The following is a 12276-nucleotide window of genomic DNA, read 5'->3' as shown; positions in this document are numbered from 1 at the left end:
CTTTTTTATCATCTAATATGATTAATCTATATTTAAATGAAAATCTACAAACAATAAATATTATTTATTCAATTAATGTAGTTTTAATTCAATTTTGATTCTAATAAAATTGAAAATTTGAACTATTTATATCAGAACTTATTTACGTTATAATTGAAAACTTTAATTAATATAATTTGAATATAAAAATTCATATTTGAAGCAATTAAAAAGGTTAATGAAATAATTTAACCAGTTTCTTTTAAGCTCAATTTAATCGTTACATAAGAAATATAATTAGCAAATTAGATTATAATTAATATATTTGGTTAAATAAAAAAAATTGAGGCTTAGTGCTGATTATCATTTTGAAGAGAAAAACTATAAACTTTTGATAGCCAAACTTGAAGTTAGATAGCTTATTATCTTTCACATTGCAATTTGGCACACCAAAAATCACGTGGCTTTTTTGCTGTTGACGTCAACCTTACGTGTTTTTCGTTTTTTCTCCTTTTGTTGTGACATCTTCTAATTTTAATTACAATTTATGATATCAGTTAGTAGAAAGAATCTTGATAACCATAATTCTTGATCGTAGATTCCGCATTCGTTATATCAAGAAACCGTTATGAGGTTAATGCGATTAATTAATAAGATTCTGATTGATAAGAGTTACTAAACATGAAAAGTCTTCGTAGATAAGTACTATGTACTTAACAATGAAATGTGAATCAAAGATTAAATAAAACTCTTAATTAACTTTAGGGTAAAGTATAAGAGAAGAATTTCGCCGTAATTTTCTGACAGAACACAGTATTTGGTTCTGGAACAAATAAAATAAAAATAATATCTTCTATCAAGAAAAGTTGAGTCAGCGACACCAAGGATGTGACCATATGAGATGTCATTGGATAACTCCTAATTAACTAATGGATACGATTATTTAATAGAAAGAAACAAAGAAGAATTGATTTGTGTAGATTTGTCTACAAGAGTCGGTGGATGCTGAATCGGATGCAACATTCGGACCTGAACTTTTGAATCTTTGACTTTTACTCAATGGAATCTAGAGACATCAAATCATTGCATGAACTTAGCAAGATTCTCTCTAAAAAAGTAAATATTATTAGTAGATCTACTACTTTCAAATATTCTTAGTTGAAACATATATCATCAATCAAATAGTTTTAAGTTTAGAATTAAGTACTTAAAAGATCTATACTTTCAAGTTTCAAATATTCTTTTAATTTTACCTTTACAACAAGAAAACAATCGATTTGTGACAGAGAGCTGCGACGGAAATATACCCTCACAAATTTGCTATGGATTAGCGACGAATTTGCTACGAAAACGAGGACCCTTGCAAATCCTTCGCAAATTTGCGAGAGAAAATTCTGTCGTAAATTTGCGACTGAGTGGCGAGGCGAAAATAATCCCTCGCAAACCTATCGCAAGACTTTATTCGTAGCAAATTTGCGAGAAAGAGACGAGACATTTGTGAGGTTTTTAGGGTTTAAGGTTTTTAAGGTTTAGGATTTAGATTTTTTAGGGTTTAGGTTTAAATCTGAAGTGTAAACATCAAGAGAAATTTTTTTTTTGAGATGTTGAGATGTTTAAAAAAACTTTGTCGTGGAGACACGAAAGATAATATATATATAAATCAAGATGTGATGTTTAACAAGGAGTGATTTACTCATTATCATGAGACCGAGTGTTGAAGTTTTTGAACCAGTTGATTAAGTTTAAATGAATCGTTTGTATTTCTTGACCTTTTGATTAAGTAGATTTTAAAGAGGATAATTTATTTTCTAGTAATTCAGTAAATGAATTTGATTAAAAAGAGTACACACATTTGCGAGGAATTTCTTACAATCCTCGCAAATCACTCGCAAATTGCGGGGGATGTTCGATGAAACCTCGCTAATCCCACGTTACTCTCTCGCGGTTCCCTCGCAAAGATTTATATTATTTTTTATCAACATGCCAATATGGTTAGTAATGATCATTTATTGGCAAACTACAAGGATAGCATTACTAACCAACATCAAGAGACAAGAAACTTTTAAGATCAAAGAATATATTGGCATGTCAAGGAAGTTGCTAAGATGTTTAAAGAAACTTTGATGTGAAGAAACATAAGATCATATAAATGAATATGTGATGAAAAATATAGAGTCCATAGTCTAGTAATTTACCAAGCATACAAACAATGAGCTTTCCAAATCAGAGGAAAAATATGAAATAGATATTGTATCACTTACAAACGTTGTACAACTATAAGAAAACACGTTGTATTTTGCAAGCTTGTTGACCTATGTTTTGTATTTCTTTTGAGGTTTTGATTGAGTAAATTATAATGAGGAGATGTAATCACTATTACTTACCTTTTCTCTGTGCATGTTCTCGAGTTTATGAGCTTCTTCATCCATGGGCTGATCAATTTGATTAAAAAGCAAACATTTGCGAGGGATTTGCGATTGTCCCACGCGAATCCCTCGCAAAGTTTGTGTATTTTAATTGGTCATTTTGTCGTTTGTTGCGACAAATTTGCGAGGAATGTGCGATTATCCCACGCGAATCCCTCGCAAAGTTTGGTGTATTTTAATTGGTCAGTTTGTCGGCGTGTTGCGACACATTTGCGAGGGATGTGCGATTGTATCACGCTAATCCCTCGCAAAGTCTAGTGTATTTTTATTGGTCAGTTTGTCGGCTCGTAGTTAATCCATCGCAATGCCTGCGAGGGATTTGCGAGGTCACAAAATTTTTATATAAACAAACAAGCTTTGGTGTGAGCGAAGCTCAAACTCACTCTCTTCCAAACCCTAGCCGCTCAAAATCATTCTCTTCTTCGTCTTCTCCGGCAAACATAATCGGAATCCTCTCTAATTTCCCGATCTCCTTCTTCGTCTTCTCCGTCAAACTCACTCTCTTCTTCGTCTTCTCTGTGAAACCCTAATCAGAATCCTCTTTGATTTTGTCTTCTCTGTCAAACCCTAATCAGAATCCTCTTTGTCTTCTATGTGAAACCCCAATCGGTATCCTCTTTCCTGATCTCCTTCTCCGTCTTCTCCGTAAAACTCACACTCTTCTTCCACTTCTCCGTGAAACCCCAATCGGAATCATCTTCGTCTTCCCCGTCAAACCCCAATCGGAATCCTTCTCCGTCTTCTTTGTCTTCTCAGTCAAGGTATTAACCTAAACCCTAATTTTAGTTTTTTCTATTTCAATTGTTTCTATTTCAATTTTTTTAGATCTGATTAAATTTACTTTGATTTTTCTTATAGATGTTTCATGGTAACAATTACACAAGGTTCCTCTCTAATCAAGGTGTACCCGAACCCACCAGTTCCCACCGTAGACGGGGTTCTGCTGGTTCTCAGAACACAGCAGCGGTCCAAAATAACCGTCGTTCAACCTCACAACCACTGCCCTCTCATCAACTGCTGCCTACTAATGCAGATCCAGAGATTGGTATGTCTCCACCTGCTCGTTCGTCTTCTACTGGAGCTTCTTTCCGACTGAACAGTTTAACTCTGGAAGAGTTACTCGATAGTCCTGGGCGTGCAAGTTTAACGAGGCTAGATCCCCGCCGACCTCAAGGAACCCTCTAGTAATGTTTTTAATTTCATATTAGAATTCTAATGTTGATTCATATTCTTTGTTTCTCTGAATTTTGTTTGAAGGTTTGACCAAGATCCTGCTGTTACGGCTACTGTACGAAGCATTTTTGAAAGAGATTTCAAAGAGCCTCATGCCAATTCGACACAAACGCCAACTGCAGTGATTGACCGTTGGTATGAAACTTTCGCGGTAAGTCATTTTTTGTTTTCAATCTTCACATATACTTTTTTTTTTGTGGTTGACTCAGACTAATATACTTTTTTTTCTTGGAAGCAATCATATAATTGGGACAGAGCCATAAACGATAGAGTTAGGCAGGAGTTTGAAGGCAAGTTGAAGGAAAGGATATGTGATCAAGTGTCTAGGTGGAAGTTAAAGTGGAAGCGAAAAGGTGGTGATGAGGCAAAGCCACCGTGGATTGATCCTCAAGTATGGGAAGGTCTTGTTCGGTATTGGCTTGATCCCAAATTAGAAATCAAGAGCATCAACAGCCGTAATGCTCGATATCATGACCCAGATGGCACTGGAATCTTTAAACACCGCTCAGGCCAAACTTCTTTTAAACCTCGTGCTCGAAAACATGTAAGTGTAGTTATGTAAGTTTAGGCCTTCTTTTACCTTATGCACAATTATTATATGACTAATCAATTCTATTTTTCTCTAATTTCAGTCTGAGCTAACTGGTGAGTTAACTCCTGACTTTCTACGCATCTTAGAATACACTCATCGAAAACCCGATGAGTCATTTACGGATAGAAAGTCCGAGTCTATGTTCGATGAGGTGTTGTCTAAGATTCAAGAGTTGGAATATGAGCTTTGTACAGAGGATAATGGAGAGAGTGTTGGGGTGCCCATTCATATTAAAAACAAAATTTACACATCGGTAAGTTTTATATACTTTGTATGGATGCAATCGTATAGTAATGTAGAGTATTGCTTCTGCTTGGGTTGCCAATCATATAGTAATGTCGTAGTATACTTTGTAATTTAGTTATATAGTATACTCTCTTTCTTATGTTTAACTTACAAGTTCATATGTTTAACTTACAAGTTCATTTTTTGTTTTGTTCTTAGGTTGCTCCTAAGAAAAAAAAACAAGATTTTCGGGGTTGGTTCTATGCAATTTGAAGCCTCTTCTTCCAGTAGCTGTCCACCGCCTGTGTCTCCGGCTAATGGTTCGGTCATTTTGGCTCAGAAACTAGCTGCTGCTGAGGAATATATTCAGACTCAAGCGACTCAAATCCAAGAGAGTGCACAAAGGATGCATAGTTATGATGCTTATTTCGACTATCTCGCTGAAAAAGATCCTGAGTTTGCTGCAAAGTTTCGAAACCCAACAATAAACAACGCAGAAGCCAACCCAGTAGCCGGAGAAGAGGGCAACGCCGATGGAACAGGAACCAACGCCGGTAGCGGAACAGGAACCAACGACGGTAGCAGAACTGGAACCAGAAACATCATCTCTCTCTCTCTCAATCTTTTTAATTACTCTTCCTTTTATCATCTCTCTCTCTCTGAATCTTCTTAAAGACTATGTTTTGTAATGTATTTTTTGTAAAGACAAGTTAACTTTAATTTTTCAGTTTAAATTTTATTAGGAATTTCAATTCTATTCCTAATTGTAAATTGAAATTAATCTCAATTTAATTTTAATTTTATTCCTAATTCTGGATTAATTTCAATTTAAACCAGAATTAGCAAAACTAGATTTCATTTTAAAATTTGCCATGGATTCAGTTTCTCGCAAATTGCTTCAGATTTGCGAGTTAAGAGGTTTCTCGCAAACTGCTAGGGATGTGCGAGGAGAGTGGTCCTCGCAATTTGCGAGGCGTTTTGCGAGGGATACATTTCCTCGCAAAATTTGTGAGGGATTTGCGATATATTTAATTTGCGAGATGCGATTTGCGAGGAATCGTAGCATCTCGCAAATCCCTTGCGATTGTTGATTTGCGAGGGACTTGCAATGAATTCTTCCATCGCAAATTGATTGTTTTCTTGTAGTGGTGGGTCTAAGACCCGTATATCTCCATAGACAAAAATTAAACAAATACACAATTTTCTTGACGTTTTTCCCAAATCCTGTTAAATCTATAAAAAACGATTTATAGTACTTTCATTGAAAATATGTTTAAAGCGTTTTTATAATAAAAATTAGAAAAGTGAAGAAATATATTATAAAAATATACATGTTTAAATTTTGACACATTTTAAAAATATCCATTTCACATATGACATTTTGTAATTAGTTTGACTTTTATTTATATAACTTAAAATTTAGTTATAAATTTAAAGTATATTGGAATATTAAGGGGATATATAGACCCCTCAAAGATCTTACTAATGGAGGTGCACTCCTTCCTTTGTGATAAAAGAAAAAATGCTAGAACATTAACCTTTATGATACAGAGGGAGTAATACTTATTTTTTTTCTTTTTTGAATGAATATAAAATTTATTCAACCAAAAAACAGTTTTACATTATATGCAGCCTTAAATTGAAAAATTGTTTGTGAGCAATTAAAAATATGTAACAAGCTAATTCATGTCTTGTAGATATATTATACTCAAAAACAGTTTTTTCAATTTAACAAGCAAATTAGCTTGTTACATTAATATATTTAAATTGAAAAATTGTTTTATAATATATCTACAACACATGAGTTAGCTTGTTACATATTTTTAAGGTAAGTATATTATAGTATATTCTTGAAGATATACTGTATAAAATAACTAAAACTCACGAAGTGCATCATTATGCTCTGATGACCAGATCAAAATTTGTTTTATTCATCGTCCTGATTGCTTTGATGATTGCGTTTCTGAGCTAGGAACATCTCAGCAATCTGAAAAATATGTAGCAAAAGTTAAAACTTAGAAAACAGCCTATAGTCTTGCCAATGTTAAAACATATGTACATATATATGAGTATGGTTAGGATAAGTCTTGACCTGTTCCGATGATGTTGCTTCCTCTGACTCCTTGTCATCCCTCAAACGGACTAGAATAGGAGAGCGTAGAGAAAATCCCTTGTAAGCCAAACCAAAATTGAATCACTCAAATAGGTAACAGTAAGAAATAATATACCACCAGATAGGTTCAAAAACCAAATAAGAGAATAAGTCAAATCATGTTAACCTTATAACGGTCCACAATGCCTATAGCTGCAAGATGCTCAGGGCTAATTGTCAAGTCTTGTGCGCTCACTTCCAATACCTTAATATATCAAGCATGCATATATTTTAGCTAGCTCTGGCTCACAAGATCGAATGTCAAAGCCATTACACATTTGCAGATATTAGTACAAGCAAACATAATCCTACCTCAGTGGGCTGGAACCAAACATCTGGTTTGATGCTATTGCTGCCCCTAACTCGGTAGTTTTGCTGGTTATTTGAATCATTACAATTAAGTAGAACTCAACCAAGAAACATATATGATAATACAGCCAACAAAATGTCAGAGACAAGAGTTATAAATATCCTACTTGTGGTTTAGCAATCACTTTAGAGAAAAGACGAGAAGACAACTCTTCTAGCTCGGTTTCAGAAAGTCCACTACCTAGTAGCCCAACCGTTAAAACCAAGGCATGACTAAGAGACTTGAAGAAATGAGAGTGTCAGTAAAGGACGCATCTTCCATTGACAAAATTGTTTCAAAGAGAGTATTATTTTGTTGTTAAAAATTAAAAGAGAGTATAATTGCCTGTTCTTATAGTATTTCTTCAATTTTAGCCAATTATATTTTGCAGGCTCATAGGTTGCATCCGAGTTCAATGATTTAATGACTAAACCTTCACCGCTGCAAAATTAACATCACATTAAAGATGACGGGGTGGAAAATTTATTAGAGATACAGAGAAGTGTTAGAAATATACCCAATGTCAATAGAAGCGTCCAAAAACTTTTGTATATCATCGGCATCACTAGATGTTAGAGTAGTTACAAACTGGATCTTCTTCAAATGAACCGTATAGCTTCTGCTAGAAACAAATTGCACATAAACGATTACAGAAGAAATGCTTAATTGAAACTTAAGAAAAAAAACAAATCCTTTTATGATTTACTGATATGGCTCACCTCTCAGCGAATATTAAGGTTCTCCTAATTAGTAAGTTGTTGGCCATTTAGATATAACATGTCAAAAGCAAAGATGCATACTGGAACCTTGATATCTCTCGCATTCACATTTTTGCGACCTCGGGTACTCAAATCCTAAAAAATACAAGAAATATAAAAACCTAGATAGCATCAAATAGTTAAAGTATTAACCTGTGGGAAGCAACTATTTGATAAAATAAAAATAAAACGAAAGAATTTTTTATTGTTCTTCCTGTCGAAAGCAACAACCTCACAATCCAAATAAAAGATTTCACAGACGGCTTCTTTAATCTGCATACAGAACATTACACTTATTTCAGCAGAAAGAAAAGATTGATTCTAGCTAATGCGTTCAACAAGTAACACACCAAAAGTCTACCTTGATAACGCAAGAATAACATCGGGGTACTTGTCAGTGTTTCTTTTACCATTTCTACTGTAAATTTTATATGAACCATCCTCATTCCTCCATGTAATGTATCTACAAGTAATTGATCAATAAGCCATAACATAAAATAAGTCTCCTGTAGGAATAGCTAGGCGTTCATGGGGTTTTAGACTTTTAGTTTTACCTGTGCGCGTTCAGCGTTCTCCAACATATTGGTATTCGCATGTGAAAACATTGCCCCGGAATTTATTCAGTATCTCACCTACAACTTTAATAGGTTTTGAAAGCATGGATCCAATTGGAACACCAAGTGTTAAGTTACAGTTTTTAGGAAGATTCCACACACCACCGGTTAGAAGAGCAGGAACAATCATCTCATAGTTAGGAAACACAGTGAATACTTCTTTAACAATCTTTGCAGCCTACAAGAACAGACGCAGAAGGATGAATCTATTGTTACTCACATAGCTCAGAATCATTTTTGATATATTTTTAAAAAAAACATGGACCTCTTCTGAAGAAGACTTGGAGGTGGCTTTGAGTGCTCTTGAATATAAAGAGCGGCTTGTCGCAAGGCAGCTAATACAATAGGACCTGAGAACCCTATATAATTGCAATTTCCCCTGCAATGTAATAAAGTCCATAAGGAACAGCTAGCAACAAGTACATTTGTGATGATTGATCCGCCTAATACCTGAAGTAAATGATTTAGGTAATTAGATTCACTGTCTGTTGCTGCCATGGGAAGTGCCGACATTCGATTCTTCTTCCTTTTCTTACTATCTTTTCCACTTTCCTTGCGATGATTAACACGCGATTTGGAGTTAAGACAAAGAAGGTTGATTGTAAAATACACTCATTCATAACCAAAAACGCCAATCATATATAATCGAAGACATTGGTGGCTCTATCGCAAGAGCTTAAGGGGAAAAGAGGAAACGTGACGGATAAGATTTGAAAAAAAAACTAGGGTTATGTTTATAAAGTGTGCTCTGTTTTATGCTCTAAGCTCTTTTTTTATCTTTAATGGTTGATTCGATTGGCTGGTCCTCCTGTTTTTTGATCTCTACTTTATGAATTAGTGGTGGTTTTGGCTGAACTTGACGACATGGATATGAGCTTTAATGAATTTGGCTTGCTGTTTGGGTTTAAAACATTCTGCTTTTACTTGTTTTTTTGGCTTTGAAGCCTCATTAACAGTTTGTTCAATGTCAAGTTTAGTGATCATTGTGTTGCATTGATCATCCTATTGTTCATTGTCTTCATTAGAATTCAGTGTTGTTTGTCCCAGGTCATGTTAGATTCTCGGATAGCTTGCTTAGCTGAAAAATTTGTTGGATTTCATCTGTTCCTTTGTGGGCATGAGTCTAGGAGAGACATTGTCACACACTGATCATGAGATGAGACTGGTCAATAACACAGTTTGTTCTTTTTTCCTTAAACTGATTGAGTACATTTATTAGTATCTGATGCTAAAACATTGTCTGCTAGCTATGAAGTTGTACGATTGTAACAGGAGAAGAACCCACATTTCCCAAGAGAAGATCTTATAAAACAAACTTTTGCAGTGTTACCAATGTATTGTTGAAGGATCAATTGTGTAAAATTTGAACTCGTTTTCTGGTTCCTAGATTTTCATTACAACAACCTTAATTAATTAAGGTTGGTTTCTTTTTCTTTGCATTTGTACTCCTAACTTCTCACAATTGGCTACAGTGGAACAGTCCAAGGGTATCTCAGAGGGAAAAGAGGCCTAAGAAAGACAAGGAGATATCCTATTTCTCCCTATCTGTCCTCCGAAACCAAAGCAGCAAGAGGAAGGGAAATTTAATTACCAATCACTATATCCACTCATTTATGTTTTCCAGATGATCTTTCTAATCTTAATTAGCCAAATAGTGAATTTAAAAGTTTTGCGTTCCTATTGTCATTGTCATTTCAACCATAATAATTGTTTTTCTATTGTACGTTGATTACATGAGACCACCAAAAGTCTTGGTATTCAAATTTTAAAATGTATATGTATGTTTGAGATCAAGGAAGACTTTTTAGAAAGCATAGGGTTGAACCCTGGAAGGCACCGTTTTTATAGAGAGAAAGGCACTTTCACATCTTCTTAACCCGAAATGGCTGCGGAGAGGAAAGTTAGACTTGAATCACTTAATTTTGAAATCAAGTTTAACTATGATTAAGCCAAATCCAAGTTCTAGAGTTTATCTAGAATTAACAAAATCTCCACCTCCATTAAGATTCTAGATATTTTATTTGAACTATTTAGATAATTATAATAGTATAATCTAGATATTATTGTGGAATAGTCTAGATTAAGGATTTAGATATTTTGTAATTTGGAAGCTATAAATACCTCCTCCTACTCTCATTTGTAACAAGATATTGTGAAGTTGTTCCAAGCTAAAATCAAAGTAATAAAAGTCTTACTTTCTAAAATACTCTCTCAAATACTCAAAACACTTTCTCCATCACGTCTTTTAAAACTTTAGTTTCAACACATAATAGCTTTGACCTTTTGGATCCAACTTTTATTTTCCAAGTCTTACCCCTTCAGCCTCTCCGCATAAAGGCCGAGAACTCTTCTGCGTACTAATGGCCGGAAAACTCATGCACGCTCTTCAGTATGACTCTTACGGCGGTGGCGCCGCCGGTTTGAAGGTTGAGTCTTTTTTTTTCGTCCCTCTAAGCTGATATTTAATTTTTGAGCTTATTTGATATGTTCTCAGCATGTCCAAGTCCCGGTACCATCACCAAAGGACAACGAGGTTTTGCTAAAAGTAGAAGCTACTAGTATAAACCCTATCGATTGGAAAATTCAAAAAGGGACGGTTCGGCCTTTTCTGCCCCGCAAGTTCCCTTTCATTCCTGGTATTTAAATATTGCTTTGATGGATTATCTATCAGTATATATAAAAGAAGAGTTTGGCTTTTTAATAATTGATAGTTTGTACCTTGAACAGCTACTGATGTTGCTGGAGAGGTCGTTGAGGTTGGAACAGGAGTCAAGAATTTAAAGGCAGGTGACAAAGTTGTTGCCATTCTCAGTCATCCGGTAAGAATTTTTATCTTTTGTACAAACCAATAGGTATAGTCGCTTACTCCAATTAGCTTTAAACATGAAAAGTAATTGGTTTATGTACTTGTTTTCAGACTGGAGGTGGACTTGCTGAATTCGTAGTTGCAAATAAGAAACTGACCGTCAAAAGGCCCCACGAAGTGGGATCAGCTGAAGCAGCCGCTTTGCCTGTGCCAGGTCTAACTGCTCTTTATGCTCTAACTCATCATGCGGGCTTGAAACTGGATGGCACAAACAAGCAGGTGAACATACTGATCACAGCAGCATCTGGTGGGGTTGGCCACTATGCAGTCCAGTTGGCAAAGCTTGGGAAAGCTCATGTAACCGCCACATGTGGAGCCCGAAACTTAGACTTCGTCAAATCTTTAGGAGCGGACGAGGTTCTCGACTACAAGACTCCTGAGGGAGCCACCCTCATGAGTCCGTCGGGTAAAAAATACGATGCTGTGATCCACTGCGCAACTAGTATCCCGTTCCCGACATTCGAACCAAATTTGTCTACAAACGGGAAGGTGATAGATATCACGCCAGGGCCTAGTGCCATATGGACTTATGCAGTTAAGAAAGTAACCATGTCGAAGAAGCAATATGTGCCACTCTTTTTTATCCCAAAATTAGCTGAGGATTTGGAGTTTTTGGTGAATCTAGTGAAAGAAGAGAAAGTGAAGACCGTGATTGACTCGAAGCACCCTCTGAGCAAAGCCGAGGATGCTTGGGCCAAAAGTATTGATGGCCATGCTACTGGGAAGATTATAGTCGTACCATAACAATTTGCCTTCTTTGACTGTCTGTGATTGTAATTTGTCAAAGTTATAACTTCAAAGCTTGTTTACCCTTTTGAAACAATGTGGAACCAAAAATAATCGGTGTTGAAAGTGAAATGATGTTCATATGTACTAGATTAGGACGCAGTACACAGCCGATCAAGTTATTTGTAACAAAAAAAAATTAAAATTCGGATGACATAGCTTGGGAAAATGTCACAAATAAAATTTGTAGCAAATATTTGCCACTATTTGTTACTAATTAGTGACAAAATTAAAATAAAAAAAAATTTGTAACAAAATTGTAGCCATTTGTAACAAAATTGTAGCCATTTGTAACA

The 12276-nt window shown here is 35.3% G+C and overlaps 1 protein-coding gene and 1 pseudogene across 1 annotated transcript; one reads left to right on the top strand and one right to left on the bottom strand.

The window, feature by feature from the left end:
* LOC104728325 lies at positions 6383 to 8944 on the bottom strand (annotated as a pseudogene).
* On the top strand, positions 10492 to 12070 carry LOC104724227 (putative quinone-oxidoreductase homolog, chloroplastic). The gene is made up of 4 exons (XM_010442685.1): positions 10492 to 10754; positions 10823 to 10964; positions 11056 to 11147; positions 11246 to 12070. The coding sequence occupies exons 1-4, from the start codon at positions 10689 to 10691 to the stop codon at positions 11936 to 11938; spliced, it is 993 nt and encodes a 330-aa protein (XP_010440987.1). The 5' UTR covers positions 10492 to 10688; the 3' UTR covers positions 11939 to 12070.

Source organism: Camelina sativa, chromosome 11, assembly GCF_000633955.1.
Source record: "Camelina sativa cultivar DH55 chromosome 11, Cs, whole genome shotgun sequence".
NCBI lineage: Eukaryota > Viridiplantae > Streptophyta > Magnoliopsida > Brassicales > Brassicaceae > Camelina > Camelina sativa.
This window is presented reverse-complemented; position numbering and strand designations above follow the sequence as displayed.